At 50.6% G+C, this 16,264-nt stretch overlaps 2 protein-coding genes across 8 annotated transcripts in view; one reads left to right on the top strand and one right to left on the bottom strand.

Annotated features, from left to right (window-relative positions):
* Positions 1–7,232: 7,232 nt before the first annotated feature.
* On the bottom strand, positions 7,233–12,281 carry TMEM74B (transmembrane protein 74B). Of its 5 annotated transcripts, none has more exons than XM_090286161.1 (2): positions 12,147–12,281; positions 7,233–8,205 (listed from the first exon to the last, which is right to left on the bottom strand). In XM_090286161.1, the coding sequence occupies exon 2, from the start codon at positions 8,162–8,164 to the stop codon at positions 7,469–7,471; it is 696 nt and encodes a 231-aa protein (XP_090142287.1). In that variant the 5' UTR covers positions 8,165–8,205; positions 12,147–12,281; the 3' UTR covers positions 7,233–7,468. The 5 variants fall into 5 exon arrangements, with proteins under 5 accessions (XP_090142287.1, XP_090142288.1, XP_090142286.1 ...); XM_090286162.1 differs by lacking the exon at positions 12,147–12,281 and adding an exon at positions 11,926–12,023; XM_090286160.1 differs by lacking the exon at positions 12,147–12,281 and adding an exon at positions 11,911–11,971.
* CUNH20orf202 (chromosome unknown C20orf202 homolog) overlaps positions 12,007–16,264 on the top strand; it is a 25,262-nt gene continuing 21,004 nt past the window's right edge. For 2 of the 3 annotated variants that reach the window (XR_016512760.1, XR_016512761.1), the window contains exons 1-3: positions 12,007–12,290; positions 12,378–12,744; positions 12,860–13,008. The gene's annotated coding sequence lies outside the window, so the exon portion shown is untranslated. The remainder of the gene's footprint in view (positions 12,291–12,377; positions 12,745–12,859; positions 13,009–16,264) is intronic. The other variant, XR_016512762.1, reaches the window with a different exon arrangement.

Here is a 16,264-nt window from a genome sequence, read left to right as displayed (position 1 = left end):
TGATGATCTCCCTGGCTGCTGTGGCTCAGTGGATTGAGTGTCGGCCTGCGAGCCAAGTGTCGCTGGTTCGATTCCCAGTCAGGGCACATAACTAGGTTGCACATCAGGTCCCCAGTTGGGGGCGCAAGTGAGAAGCAACCACACAGTGATGTTTCTCTCCCTCTCTTTCTCCTTTCCCCGCTCTCTAAAAATAAAATAAATAAACAAACCAATCAATAAATTAAAAAAATATTGATGATCTAATGTGTAATGCATGACTGGTTCATTGAAATGTAGAAACATGAAGTCTTCTTGTTATCCTACTGACCTCTGTCAAATCCCCCTTTCTCATCTCAGCAGCTAGGGCCCAACTTAACTGGTCACTTTCACTTTTAAACTCAATCCAATTTAAAACTTTCCTATTCACATCCATTTCTAAGATGTATTCTCTAACCGCTTGAACCCTTTCCCCACTATGGTGGGGTGGGGAGGAGGAAGGGAGAAAGATAAATTGTCTTTTCACTGGCCATGATGATGGGGGGGGGCAGGGGGTGGAGGTGCTCTTATTCTAATTCATACTGGGTTTGTTGTGTTTTGGGTTTTTTGGTTGGTTGGTTGGTAGGGTTTTGTTTTGATGCTGGGGTCTCAGTAGACAACATCCATAATTTGGGGAAAGGTTAGAGCTTCATCCTAGACTCTCAGGAGTCTGGGTAGTCAGGGACTCTGTCCAGTCCACCAGAGGCCCAAAGTCCATCTGCTTCCGGAGGTGGTGTGCTGGGCTGCGTAGCCACCTGTGCCACCCCACAGCTCCAGCCTCCTCTCACGTCCCCACATCAGCACATGGAGCCCCAGAACCCTGGGGCCCTTCACCTCCCTCCAAGAGCCTCAGAACACTGGAAAGGGATGCAGGACTGCCCTTCTCCCTGATCGTCACACCACCATTCCTTCAAGCTGACACCGCTGTTCCTGGGGACCTCCCATATCAGAAATTCTCCAGGTCAGAAACACCTCATCTGCATCTTCATAGTCACCCCTGAGCTCCAGAAGACACCTCTCAAGCCCTATTGAGAATACTTCCCTTATGTTTTTCATTTCTTCAGGGCTATCCCTCCAAAACCAGCAGAGTTGGCACTCAGATCTTTGTTGAAGGAGTGAATGAAGGATCTTGGATGAACAGTACTCAAGTGGTCTGCTGGCCTTGCCATTCAGCAAGCCTCCAGCTGGGAGGCAGAGGCTAGTCCACTTCTTTAGGGCACCTCATTTCTATGAGTGATTTAGTAAGCCCTGGGCAGGGGGAGAAGAGTGGGTGTCTGGAACCAGCAGGTAACATCTCATCAGACATTCCCTTGCCCTCAGTTTTTGGCCTGTCAGGCAGTGGGACAAGACCCTTTTCATCCTTTTACCCACACAAAAGTCCAGATGTCCAGCTGCTTTTTAAAAAATCAGGAGCTCTGGCAACCCTGAGCCCATCCATCATAGGGCAACAGCCAGCCAGAGCTGAAGCTGGTGCTCCTTTAATCCTGCCTCTGCTTCATTGGTGAATGTCACCTACAGGCATTTGCGCTTGGGCCCCTGCTCTCATTTTCTGTGGGGGACGGTGAAGACTCTCAGGATGACAGAAGGCTATTAGTGAGTCAGCAGTAACAACTCACCTGTGGGTGCCTAACCCCTAGGAGTGGCTTCAGGAAAAGGAGATATGGACAGAGAGAGAGGAATCAGGATAGGGAAAGATTGGAGGAAGAGAAGAACTGGGAGAGGGAGAGGGAGAGGGAGATGGAAAGGGAGAGGCATGGCCTTTTCTGAATGCCCTTGACCCTACATCATTGATGACTCAGATGCCCACCACCTGGAAAGAGGGTGGCATGGCAGCTGCCTTCTTCCTCTGCCATCCCTGCTTCCCTGGGGCCAGCTTTCCTGCCAGAAGATCCTTCCACTCACTCACCTTCCCCCAGGCCCAGGAGAGCAGCTTTGGCAGCCTGGAGGCTGAGAAGGGACAGGCTGCTGAGACAGAGTCCTGGAATTTGGGGTCAGTTCTCTGGCTGCAGCTGGAGAACACAGCCCCATGGACTGGCATCCCTAGTGCCAGGGTCACCCCTACAATACATTTGGCATCAGAAGATTCTTCCTGCCACATACATCTGCAAGCAATCATAATGAATGACTGTGAAGCTCAGCACACACCAGGCCCTGTGCTATGTGCTGTACCGGCATGAACTCGAGTCCTCATAACAACCCCATGAGTTAAGGACCGTCGACCCCGTTCTATAGATGATGAAATGCAACCCCCCGTGATGATCCCCTGGCCTTTTAGCCTGCCTCATCTTACCACTCCAGCACAGAACCTGCAGGCTTCCCTCCTAGTCTGCTTCTCCCCAGTACATACCGGCGGTTTTATGCCTCTGAGCCTCTGCTTATGCTGTTCCTCTGCCTGTAATACCTTTCCTGCACCCCAGTTCCCCACATCAGATACTGCCTCACTGTAAGATTCCTGTTAGACATGAACCCTTCCACAAAAAGCCTCTTCTGATCTCAACACTCGTATTATCTTGTACCTCCTCTGTACCCCCCAACATACACTTAGCCTACCAGGCACTGCCCTGTTTCCCTCGGTGGTCTGTGACCAGCTCAGGCAGCGGCCATGGATCCCACAGTGCCTCGCCCAGGGAAAAATGCAGATTAGGTATGAATGAATGGACAAATGAATGTGAATGGCTAACATTACTGAGCGATTATGAAGTGCCAAGCACTTTACAGGTATTATAATCTCATTTACTGCTCACCACTCCTGAGGAAGGTGCTGTCATTAGCACCCCCATTTTATAGAGGAGGAAACAGAGGCTCAGGTGCATTAAGCATCAACCACGCATCCAGGTAATCAGATTCCGGAGCTGGTACCTCTGCGCTCTTATCCGATGGACGGTCCTCAGTGGACCCCTCTGTAAGGGACCCTGCTCCCGTCACTGAGATTTGAGTAGGGAGAAAGTTCAGAAGTGCCTGGCCTCCTAGGAGAAGGAAGGCGATGGCCCTGCCACCCTCTGCCCTATTCAGCTATTCTGGACCCTCCCATCTGCTTGTGGACAGTGTGACCCAGGAAGAAGGGTAATGTGGGGAAAAGGGTGTTTGGGCCAAAGACAAGAAGATACAGCATGTCCAGGGCTGCTCGGTGCTACTCTCGCTAGCCAGGCTCTGGCCACTGGGACATTGGGTTTTCTCAAAGGAGGGGAATGGAAACTTACTGAGTCTCTTGACTAAATCCTATTTGATCCCACTACACTCTATCTCTGAAGATACCCAATGCCTGACCAGCAAATGCTAACATACTTCTACTGACAAGGAGCTCCGTACCACTCCAACCCAGGCAAGATCTCAGCAAGCTTTTCCTCTCCTTAGCTGAAATTTACATCCTCAGGGACACCAAGGGGCACTCTCTATCTCCCAGAGAAACCAACAAGCTCAGCTGGAGGGCATCCCCTTGACTTTGTCAGTAGCACTGACACCCCACTTTCCTCCCAGACAGAACCCATAGACAGAAATCTACCTCCTGCGGCTGCTTCATAATGCCTCCCTTCCTCCCCCTCCTTGTGCCTCTGCAAAGCTCTCCAGATACAGTATAACATGCTCTGAACTTTGAAAAGCCCCTGCTTGCATTTTCCTGATTCCCTCAGTCCCCAGAGAAGGCAGAGTGGGCAGAACCGGGGAGATGGAATGATTTGCCCGAAGGCCCAAAGGGAATGGGATGACCTGAAGGGCCTTGCTCACCTAGTTCCCAGCCCAGAACCACATAGAATTCTGGGTGGGAAATGCTCCCTGGACATCTCTCCCCTTCCACCCAAGGGAGGGAGCAGGAAAGGGAGAGAGGTACCAGCTCAGCATGGAGAGGGGAAACTTGCTATGAGGTTAGCATCCAGGGAACTGCAAGACCTGTGGCTTCTGGAGAAAGAGAAAGTGTTATCAGTAACCCAGAGGTTGCCTGACTTGGAGCTGCTTCAAGAGTACATGCCCTTGGCTTCTGAGCTAGGTCAGAGAGCTGTGTGTGTATGCACAAGATATGTACATGTGAAGTGTATGCATGCACAGGTGTGTGCGCCTGCATGTCTATGTAGGTGTGTACATGCAAGGAAGAGGACATTTTAAAGGGAATCTCAGAGAAGGTAATGCTTATTCCCAAGGAAGGGAGCAACGGTGGTGGAATCTCAGGCAGCAGGTATTTTCAGCTGGGAGACACACAGGCTGCCCGAGGAGAGCAGATGTGGGGATGGTTCCTGGCGGTGCTAAGGTCCAGGCCTGGGCACTCAAGGGCCTTGAGTGAGGGAGAATCAGGCTGGTCTATCTCACAGGCTCCTAAACCCCCAGCTAATGGCCCCCAAGGCCAGCTGGAACCTGGCTATGTGTTGACAAGGCTGGGGGAAAGGGGGCTTCTGCCATCAGGGAGACAGACCCCTCTACCTCTGCCACATGAAGTGGCACCAAGGCCCTGAAGAAGGAATGCAAGGATGCGAGTGTGGCCGCGTGGAGTGAGCCAAGAGACAAGGGGTGGGGACTAAGGTTAGGGGGGCCCAGGGGCCATATTGCTTAGGGTTTTATAGGCCGCTGTGAGGTATGGGCCCAGGTGTGGGGGGGCCTGAAACGTATAACTTCAGGGTCCATCCATTTTTAAAACATCAAAATTACAAATAGAAACTTGATGCAGGGCCTTGGAAGGGGTCTATGCAAGTGAGAAGCCTTCACAGTAAACCCTCCTCTGGCCAGGGCAAGGAACAGAGGAATGACCTGCCCCAATTAACCTTTTAACAGGATTTGTCTGGCTGCAGAACGGAGGATGAACTGGGGGCAGAGGGCGGGCAGTGGTCAGATTTCAAAGATAGAACCAAGGTCGGATGGGTAGGATGGCAGGTGTGAGAGAAGGAAGGCAGACAGTGCACCCTGAGGCTTTAGGCTTAATCCAGTTATCCCCACCTGAGGTGGGGAAGGAGAGCTCTTGTTTTCACTAGACCTCATTCCAGGCAGGTCTCTATCTTACCTCTTACCACTGCTTTGAGCCTGAGTTTCTACTCCTCTCACTCCACAAAGAAAATGATATACTCAGAGAGGTGGAGTAACTTGCCTAATGTCACACAGCCAGTAAATAGCACACCCTGGATTGAAACCCAGGTTCTCCCAACTCCCAAATTGGTATGTTTTAATATACTAGGAAAAGCAAGATTTGGGGACCCTAGTAGCATGTCTGGTGGGAGGGGCAGTTCCTGGAGGTGAGGCACGTTCCAGTGACCACGGGGTCCTGTGGGCCCACTCCACACCTACCCCCATAGACAACCCGCAAAGAGAGTTCTCAGCACCCTGTGCCACTCTCCTCCCTGACTCCTTCCTAACCCTGTTACTCATCTATTGACTGGGACATCTCAGCTGCAATCTTGGGGAAACGCTTTTGGCATCTCTCAAGTTTTCTTAATTTACTGACAAGGTAATGACCGCCTTGATCCATTATACACATTTGCTAAAGGAGTTTGCATTAGGATGCAAAGTAGGCTTCTCTGACTGAGAGAAAACCTGAGGTTCCTGGGTTTGGTCTTCTGATTTAGCCCCTAAATATACGTAATTCATTGCATTTAAACCATAGGAACTGATGGTCCCAGGTGCATCCACTCAACAGGTTTAGTTTCCAAATGAAGCCCCCACTGTCACAGTAATCTGGATGACTTGGATTGATATTTTTATTATCCGTATGAATTTGAGGGGCCTTAGCTTATCATTTAGGATGTTCAGTTCCACTCCCATTTACCTAGAATGGCTCATGTCACTTTCTGCCTCCATTCCTCGCCTGGAGCCCGGGAGAAGGGGACACAGCAGTGCAAGCCCTGACTTGCGACTCTTCCACCATCTTGAAGCTTTGTTCTTTTCAAACCACATCCCCTTAACGCCAGGAACAGCACCTGGCAGGCCAAGTTGAACAGCCCCTCCAGCCCTCCCCCAGCCCTCTGCTTCTGGCAAAACCTGCCAGCAGGAGCAGATATTTGATCTACTGTAGAAGCTGTGATGTTACACTGCCCAGATGTTTCACTCACCAGACAGATGGCTCAGGTTACAGCTCGAATCAGGGCTGTTCTAGCCTCCAGACCCCATGCCCACCACACCCTCCCAACCCCAAGAGACAGTCAGGACCCATGGCCCACATGGCCAGTTGAGATGGAGTAAGTAGGACCTGCATGGAGTCAGGGGACTCACTGAAATGACCCTTTTAGGGTCTAGAAGGCATGTATTCTCAAAGCCTTCTATGGTCATTCAGACTGGACGATGGCTCCCCCAGTCCTCAGATACCTGTATCTCTTTGCCCCCTAGAACCCACCTCCTTTCCTTATCAGTAGTTTAAAAAGAGTCTGGATGGAGCCTGGAAACACTCCACAAGGGAAACAGAACAAATGGTGACCAATGTGGCTGGAGTTTCCAGGCCACCTGCGTGTGCCTGATTTCTCCCCAGATATTTTGGAAATGCATTTTGCTGCTAAGAAGCAGGGAGAGAGGAAGATTACAAATTCAGAACTAAAAAAAAAAAAGAAAAAAAGTATTTTTCTGCTGTCAGTGTAAAGTCAGGCCCAAGAGACATACTATGGAGGAGGGGAGGTGATGTAGGCCCACATAGTGTCCATAGAAACACAACAAAGCCCTCACCCTTTCTGGTATGAAAGACCCCTCTTATTTAGGGAGTTGGTGAAAACTGTGCACTTGACTTTGTGAAATGTGCGCTAAGATCTAGTCACTGCAGAAAATTTAATCCCAAGACCAAAACCAGGCCATAGAGAATTTTGGATTTAACCCAGCACCGCCGGGAGACTTAGGAAACTCTAGCAAGAGTGAGAGCTGCTGGCTGTCTGACAGTGGTGGCCACGGAGAATGGTCAGCTCCTGCCAAACACCCTCATCCCCCTGAAGGAGTGGCCAGAGGCAGATACTGGGCACCCATTCCTAGGGCAGCCCTGGAGGGGCCCGAGGGATCTGACCCTCACTTTTACAGTCAGGGGGACTGGCCTGGAGAGGGAGGGTCAACACAGTGCTGACTTCTCCCTTCATTGTGAAGCTGTCTCCAAGCTTAGAAGGTCAGAGCTGAAAGGGATCCCTCCAAAGTCACCCAACACCCGTACTTTGCTAATGAGGACTACAGAGATCCTGGAATTCCCCAAGGCATGGAGAAGAGGATGGGCAGCCTTTCAAACTGCTCTCAATTGTCAGAAACGCCAAGAAACCTCATCCTCCAAGGGCAGCAGTTTCCAAACTTCTATATTTTTAGCAGCAGAAATCACCCTCCAAACAAAATCTTATGCAAAACCTCAAGCTACAAAACAGATCAAGGGGCCACCCTCCATGGTGGAGCCTGAGCCAGGCCCCTGACTCCCCTTCCAGCACCCAGGGCCCTGTGTGAAACTCAGTCTAAAACCCAAGGCCTTGGGGGGCTTATAGTCCTGGAGCTGAAGCAGCCAGATCAGGCAGGCTCTTACTTAAGACCCCTGGAGGGTGTGGCTGGTCTCTGAGACCTGGACAACTTCGTTCTCCACCAGGCCCTGACCCCCGTCCCCATAGAGCTGTCTCATGCGCAGGTTAATGGAGCCGTAGGTCTTCCTGGAGCCCCTGCCGGGGACAAAGGTCGGCCGGCGGTAGAGCTCGCCCTTGCACAGGGAGATCATCAACAGCACCGACAAGAGCATGCCGCCCACCGTGAGCAGCCCCAGGCCTGCGATGATGCACTTGTCCAGGTGGGATCCCAGGCGGGCGTAGTACATCTCTAGTCGTTCCATCTCTCGCGCTGTCACTGAGTCTGGGTTGACGCGGGCCTCACGGGGAATGGCATATGCTGTCACCACCAGGAGGATCCCACTCACCAGGAAAACCAGAGCAGAAACAAAGCCATAATCCACCGGGCGGCTCACGGGCTCCAGGCCTGGCCCTTCTTCTGAATGCAGGGATAGATCATCCCGCTGGGATCGGGGCCTTGAGGGGACACCCCCAGGGGGGCTGGGGGAGCTGCCCAGTCTGATGTCCCCAGGGTTCTGGAAATGGGTCTCATGCTCCTCCAAGAAGCAGGCATTCTCCACACCCTCCCTGGATGGGGCCACCAGGCCTAGAGGAGCTGGTCTCCTTGGAGTCTGAGGACCATTGCTCAGTGTCTTCAGTTCCAGCCCAGGGGGAGATGCCATTGGGAAGGAGGGCCCCAGCTCATCCCTTGGCCCCTTGGCAGCTGGAAGACAAAAGAGAAAGTCAGTCAAATTTAGCAAACCTCTACCAAGGTCCTGCTGGTGTTGGACAGCACACTGTGCCTGGAGCGATGAACAGATGAGTCAGGTTTTGTTCCCACCTGGGGGACCCTGCCAGCTAGAGGGGGAGGTGGGAAATAAGACAAAGACAGCAGTGTGATCCAATCTGTGCTAGGATCCTCCTCCACCACCAGCTGGCATGCGGCTTTGGGCAATTCACATATCCTCTCTGGGCCTCAGTTTCCCCATCTATTAAGTAACATTACTATTACCACTCCCTACATAATGGGGCTGATGTAGAGACCAAGATAATCCATATGAAGCACTCATAACAATAAGTGCTAAGTATCAGCGATGAGTTATTATGATGGAGGGAACTTAAAACACGATAGACACCAGGTTTAAATCCCAGCTTCACCACTTGAGCTTGGGCAAGTGACGTGACCTTTCCACGCTATTTTCTTATCTGTTAAATGGGGATAAGCAAAATGCCTTCCCCATCGGGATGATACGAGGATTTCATAAAATAATGCATATCAGGTCCCAGCCAGTTCAATTAATGTGCACTGTTGGGATGAAGTGAGGATGACTATGAGTGGGGGAGGGGTGAGATGACGGAGGTGGTGTGGGAACAAAGAGGAGAAAGTCAGGGAAGATGCTGGGAGTTGGTGGCATTTGAGCCACACCAAAGAGGATGAGTGGGACCTCAGCATTAAGAGTGGATGCGGGCATTCTGGGCAGGGGGACAGGGTACTCTCAGAGGTCACCTGGGACCCACTCTCAAAGGACTTGAGAGCCAGGGAGGTGAGGTGTTGGGGCAGGGAGTGTTAACCTCTGCCTAGTCTTAGAAAGCTCTCCCTGGCTGCTGTGTGGAGGCCGGGAGTCCAGGGAGGAATCTGATGTGATCAGGGGAGACATGGATGGAGACTGAGGGGAAGGAGCATATTTGAGAGCTGTGACTGAAGTCAAAGCCAAATGCCTTCATGTAAGTAGAAGACGGGGCAGTGGGGGGCAGACCTGGATGAAGACTACAGAGGATAGATGGGGAGGGTCAAGGGAGCATTCCGCTCAAAGAGGAGATAGCCCACCCAATACCTGAACACACTTCCACACAGGCAGGCAGGAAGCGCACCTGCATTCCTGGCAAAGGATACTAATCTATAGCCCCCGGGGCACCTTTGGCTCACATTTTGTTTGTTTCTGATCTGTTCGTTTGTTTTTTGCTGAAATATTTGCCAATATATAAAAAGCAAAATATTTTACATTTTAAGCTTTAGATTCCTAACTTCTCTCACAAAATGGAGGAATCTTGCCACCGCAGGTCCCCATTCCTTCACAACAATACTCAACTGAACTTGATGGTGGAGTCCTGCCATGGGCAGGTCCAGTGCTGTCCCCCACAGGTCCCATTCAGCCCCTTTCCCTACCTGGAACGTAAGTTCCTAGTCCCACAGCAGGACTCTTCCGTTCTCTGTACACACCAATGTCCCAGGGGTACAAATAGCCAGGGCCCCAGGCACACAGGCCCAAGGCACCAACCACTCTGTGCAGAGACCCCCACTTGCAGAGTGGCTCACACGCTCTGGTGTGTCTGCACACACACACACACACACACACACACAAAACAATTCTAGATATTTACACTCTCGTGCCTGAGTTTATTTTCCAGTGCATTGTAGTTCTGTGTAGTGTGTGTGTGTGAGAGAGAGAGAGAAAGAGAGAATATGAGTAAATTAATGAAGTGAAAAATGAATGAAATGAATGAATGAGTGAAACTCAAAGAGCCTCGATGCAGGAAGACGTGGTTTTTGATCTCTCTCATCTTTTTTCCAACATGGACTTGCACTGGACACCTCCTCTCGGCACACACTGGGTCTTTCATCTGAGTACAAAGCCTGTTCCCACTTACAACCCATTTCTATCACCACATCCGTCTTTCCTGAGTTCCAATTTAATACATGTTTACTGAGCACCTACACTCCCTGTTGCACCCTAGAGTGGGCACTTCCCTCGGGAGTATCTCACATAACCCTCACCAGCCCAGAGAGCAGGAATTACTATCTCCCCTCGACAACACCACAAAACGTGGCTAAGATCTCATGGCGTGCATGTGGGTACCCGAAGGTGAACGCAAGTTTCCCAAGGATTGTCATCACCCACAAACCTACAAATGCACACACTCCTGCACCAGTGACATCATTCCAGCCTCCCTCCCTGGTTCTTCCAGCCCCCCCTCACTACACTCTATCCCACTATTTAACAGTCACTATGAGCAGCTTGAGGGCAGGGATATGTGTGAATTCCACCTGGGTCCCCAGCCCCCTGCACAGGGCTTAGAAAACCGGCAGCCCCCAGGAATGGCTTGGCAACTTGCTGGGGCAGAAAATCACTCCTACACAAGGGGTGGGGGCAGCTGACTCAAGACCAGGCCCTGCCCAGACTCCTCCCACTCCCAGTAAACCAAAAGGAGAGGTATGTTGTTTGATTTTTCTGCTCCTGGCACCAAAAGCATCTTCCTGAGTGCGCAACCACTAACAGGGACTGGCAGTGACAGCTCCTGCCCAGTGGGTGTCCAGGTTTGCCCACCCCACCCCCAGGTTTTCAGCACTCTCCAGAGAACTCAGCTCCTGAAGTGGCCCAGGAGCCACCTCCCCAGTTCAGCACATTGACCTCGGTATTCCAAAGGAAACCAGGGTACCCAAATTCTGGCAGCAGGGCCCTCTTTCAGCAGCAGGACCCAAAACTTTTTCCTTAGGGTGCCAGAGTAAGGAAGCGGGCAGAGAAAAAAGGAGACTCCCACTCATCCAAGGTTACCATGTCTCACACACAGGTTCAGGGATACGCACAGTTACACAAGGCATGCCCAGTCACTTATCCAAAACATAAGGAGAAACAAAGTGATAAAGATGCTGGAGTCCTCTGCTCAACACCCCCAAACTGTACCAGTGACACTCCTATTTCACCTGCAGTTCAACAGGACCTGAAAGGCACACTCTAGTTCTCCATACACACCCCCAGGGGCCGTTTCCACACGCAGTGCCCACAGACACAGGAAACCACACAGTGTGACCCACAGATTAGCGGCCACACCAGTCCCCACACCTGAAAGGGATAGAGCTGCTTAAACACACACACACACTCTCTCTTAACTAACCCCAGGACTGCTGAGATGTAAGGCAGACCAACCAAGACCCACTAGGTCCAGCACCTCACCCACCCGCGCTCACTAACACGCGGAAAGACAGACGCACAGCAGGCGTGGGTGAAGCCTCACAAAACCCAACCGGTTGATACACGTAAGAGTTGTACACAAAGCCTTGGTGCGCGCACACACTCACACGCAGGTCCACGCTGTTATACCCAAAGTTCCGCGCAGGAAGCGCCAAAACACCCGGCTGCCCGCCGCACCCGCGCGCCAGCCTGCCCCGCTGCTCACACCCCCTGGTTCTGCCCTTGACCACAAACGCGGCCGGGCTGGGTCAGGCTGGACCGGGTCGGGCGACGCCAGTAGCAGGGTGACCAGGCGGCCCTGAGAGGCCAGGCTCTGCGAGGACCGGCGCGCGCCCGGGTCCCCTCGCCGCATGTCCTTCGGCCGGGCCGCGAGGTCAGGCTAGCTCTCCGCCGTAGCCCCTCCCCGCCCCGGGCCTCCGCCTCCCGCCACCCCCGCAGTCCTCCTTCCTCGTGCGTACCTGTGCCCGGCCTACCTCCTGGCCTCCGCACGCGGGCAGCTCCGCGCCGGGAGGCTGGCGGGCGAAGGCGCGTCCTCGCCGGCGCCCACCCGCCTCCCCGCAGCAGGAGCCCGCCCGCCGGTGTCTCAGCTGCAGCGCAACCCGAGAGGGCGCGGGCCCGGCCGCCACCGCCTCTCCCTCCCCAGCTCCCGCCCCCTTCACGGCCGATCGCGGAGCAGCTGCTGAAGCGCACGTACCTGCTCGTGCCGCGCGGGGCTGCACGGCGCCGGCCGCCGCAGCTGGGGGCTCCGGGAAGGAGGGACAAGGGAAGGGGCGGGAGCCGGGGATCGCCGAGCGCAATGGATCGAGCTCCGCCCGCAGCCGGCGAGGGCGCCCGGCGGGTTAGCGTGGGGAGGGACTGGGAGGCGGGTAACAGACTGGGGCAAGGGTGGGGGGACATCGCTCCATCCTTCTCTCCATCCCCTTAGGTTTATCTGCGGGCTAGGGAAACTGAAGCTTCCAGCGCGAGCTGCCCGGGCGCAAGGGCGAGGTGTGGGGAGGGGAGGTTGCTGAAGAAGACGCCCTACCCTGCTGCTTGCTAGTCCCACGGCTGGAGAGCCCCGACTGCGCCAAGCTCTGACGCTGCCTTGCCTTCCCTCCCCTCTCTCGCACAACACACACGGCCCCCAGGTAGGTCCCAGGTCCAAAGGTCCGGACAGTCTTCACACTCTTGAGGCTCCGTGGCTCAAGGGCGCCATCTGAAGGCTGAAAGAAAGCCTTTGACAAACGTCCTCCCAATTCCCGACTCCGCTCCTCCCCACACCGCCTTTCCCCTGCTCTTCTTTCAGTGGGACAGTGAGTACACAACCCCAGAGAGGTGCTCTCTTGGTCACCTGGAGCCCATCGCGGTGGGTGTGGGTGAACAGGTGGTGAGTAGCAGTGACTTTCACTCTGTTTCTTTCCTTTACAGGGCCCAGATTAAGGTGAATCAAGTGAGGTGCCCAGAGCACAAGAGTTAAAGAGACACTCCTTTTGGGGCCCCAGCCACGTCTGAAGAGAAGTTTGATCTGAAGATCATGGGTTCCTGGGAAGTCTCCATGGCCCCTAGAGTGGCCTCAGGTAAGTCCTCTTGCTTCTGTGAGCTTCTGTGAGCCAGTGTGTTTGCCCCTGCTGATGGGCTCATGAAAATGCAGGCTCCTCGGGCTTTGAGAGGGTTAGCAGAGGTCAGCCATCTGGAAGCATAAGCAGAGGAGAGGTCCTGTCCTGCCTCCTCAAACTGCCTTATTGGACCTGTCCTGCTCCAAAGGCCTGTGCAGTCCTCAAAAACCAGGAGAGCTGAGGTCAGTCTGGAAGCCACAGGCTGGTCCTTTGAGGAGCTGAGACCCCAGCAGGACCTCCAGGGTTGGAAAGGCCTCAGTCTCTTCTTGCCTTGCAGAGGCCTGGCCTGTTGTTAGGGACTTCCAAGGGAAGCTAGCTGTGGCACCAGGCTCGGGAGCGAGGCCCAGCTCTACCACTCACAGCTGTGTGGCCATGTGCAAGAGGCTCCCCTCTCAAAGCTCAGTTTCCCCATCTATGAAGTGGACTTAGTAAGGGTTATGGGGATTAGATGAGATCCTCCCTATAAAGCCGTTACAGTTCCCTCAAGCATGCACAGTCGTGCCTCAGAGCCATTGCCTTTGCTGTTCCTTCTGCCTGGGCTGCTCCTCTTCCTGATATCCCCAGAGCTCACGCTTTTTCTCCCTTCAGCTCCTTGCTCAAATGCATCTTTTCAGAGACACCTTCCCAGACCATCCTTTTAAAAATAAGAGTGCCCCAGCACCCTTTACTCCTTAATTCTGAATTTTTCTCCATAGCATCGATCAACTTCTGACATTAGCTAATCTTTGTTTATTGTTACTCCTATTAAAAATAATTGCAGGGAGGCAGAGGCTTTACCTGTGTCCCTCCCTGCTGTATCCCTGGAGTCTAGAAAAGGAGCCAATACATAGGGGGCCCTTGATAACTATTTATGGAATGGAGAATGGAGAAAATAAGCAAATATTTATCAAGCACCTATTTTTTTCCCCTTTAAATCAGAGTCACCCATAGGCTGTTTTCACATACAGCATCAATCAAGGGAATACATAAGAATTATAGGTCCACATTCTTTTATTAGAGATGGTATGGTATGTATACTGCAACTTATAGAACATTCCAATAGGTCTAGGGTAGCACCCCAAAATGAATGGATAGTCACACTAAGTGGGCTAGAGAAAGACTATAACTAGCCTTTTATCAGCTCAGGAAAGGTATTGCCACAAAATGAGCTGGGAAAGAACTTAAAGTTTTCAGAGCTTTGGAGGTTGGGGGTTGTGGATGGGGAGTTGTAGACATGTGGAAGAACAGAGCACCTCAGGCTGCCTGAGGTACCTACCACCAAAGCCTCTCTTGATATGCATTTGACATGTTCGTTATTGACATTATTTTCTCCTAAGAAAAGCTAGTCCAAAATGAATTACTAGTAACAATTTGAGCTTAAAAAGAAGACATTTAAAAAGTAGTTTTTAATTTCAAGTGTGTGTGGGTTGTCTAGTAAACGCCCCTTGGTTGGTCTATCTGAGCAAATGAAAAGTCAGATTTAGGCAAGGCTGCCCACCCATTTCCTCACTCATCATTCCTCTGTTTTTGTTTACCATCATTTCCCCCCTCCTTTGCCCTGCTTGAAAAAATATGCCCCAGAATAAATTATACCTTTCCTAACATCTCAGCTCCAGGTGTCTTCAACCACACTGATCTTCCCTTCCCTGACTGCCTATTTTACCTAAAAATCCTACTGTGCTATGTAACATGTCGATCATTTTTTATGCACATTTATTTAGTAAGCGTTGCTTCCCTAACAAGACTATGTCCTCCTTGAAGGAAAGACAAGAACTACATTGTATACTTCATTGGCATCATCCGCTGTATCTTTCATCCACAGTGTTTCTGTGACTTCCATAAATAGAGAGAAGAACTTTGTGAAACATGAGTTTTGGGGTCAAGTGAATCTGAGAAATGCTGAATAATTTGTTCCCCTGTTGGAGATTTGCAAGGCATATTGATCTTAAAGGTTCTGAGGCATATTCCTATGAAGAAACCTATTTTAGCCTTATCAGCTATGCATTTCCCATTCATAGTTGACCTCAAAACTCTCCTTTGCACTAGGAATATCCTGCCAAACTTTATTTTTTTGCTTTGTTTTGTGTTTCTCAATGTATTTAAACTAAAAAAAAAAAACAAAAAAAAAACCCAAAACAAAACAGTTCACCTCATTTCTGCCCCACCCCCACCTCTGGGAACCACCAATGTGCTCTCTATATCTATGAACTTGGATTTTTATTTATTTATTTATTCATTCGTTGATTCATTCATAGAGTTCACATATAGGAAAGATTATATAGTATTTGTATTTCTCAATCTGACTTATTTTACTTAGCACAGTACTCTTGAAGTCCATACATGTTGTCACATATGAGAAGATTTTATTCTTTTCATGGTTAAATAATAGTCCATTATATACAACATATATAAAATATGTATGTGCCACAATTTCTTTATCCATTCATCCTTTGATGGACACTTAGGTTGTTTGCATGTCTTGGCAATTAAAAATAATGCTCCAATAAACCATAGGGGTGCAGCTCTCTTCCAGTTAGTTTTGTTTTCTTCAGATACATACCCAGAAGTGGAATTGCTGGATCATATGGTAGTTCTATTTTTAATTTTTTGAGAAATATCCATACTGTTTTCCATAGCGTCAGCATCAACTTACATTCCCACAGACAGTGCACAAGAGTTCCCTTTTCTGTACATCCTTACCAACACTTGTTATTTCTTGTCTTTTTTATTATAGCCATTTAAACAGTTATGAGGTGATATCTCAGTGTGCTTTTGATTTATTCCAATCTTCTGCCCATTTTCAAGTCAGAATGTTTTTTGCTATTGAGTTGTATGAGTTTTTTATATGTATATATATTTTGAACATTAGCCTCTTGTCAGATATATAAATTTGCAATTACTTTCTCCCATTCAGTAAGTTTGTTTTTCATTTTATTGATGGTTTCTGTCACTGTGCAGAAGCTGTTTAGCTTTATATAGACCCACTTATTAATTTTTGCTTTTGTTGCTTTTGCTTTTGGTATCAGAGTTTTTAAAAATCATTGCCAAGGCCTATGTCAAGGAGCTTACTGCCTATATTTTCTTACGGGAGTTTTATGGTTTAAGTCTATGTCCAAGTCTTTAATCCATTTTGAGTTAACTTTCATGTGTGATGTAAGAGAGTGGTCCTGTTTCATTACTTTGCATGTGGCTGCCCAATTTTTTTTTAACACCATTCATTGAAGAAACTGCCCTTTCC

Source organism: Furipterus horrens, unplaced genomic scaffold (assembly GCF_987537825.1).
Source record: "Furipterus horrens unplaced genomic scaffold, mFurHor1.1.pri manual_scaffold_8, whole genome shotgun sequence".
NCBI classification, from domain to species: Eukaryota; Metazoa; Chordata; class Mammalia; order Chiroptera; family Furipteridae; genus Furipterus; species Furipterus horrens.
Note: the sequence above shows the minus strand (reverse complement) of the source record. Positions and strands in the feature narration are given on the sequence as shown.

Coding starts and splice junctions, on each gene's coding strand:
- TMEM74B (XM_090286158.1), bottom strand. CDS start 11,804: ATGCGGCGAGGGGACCCGGGCGCGCGCCGGTCCTCGCAGAGCCTGGCC. Junction 8,206..11,581: donor CTTCCTGCGCGGAACTTTGG/GTATAACAGCGT, acceptor TTTGTCTTCCAG/CTGCCAAGGGGCCAAGGGAT.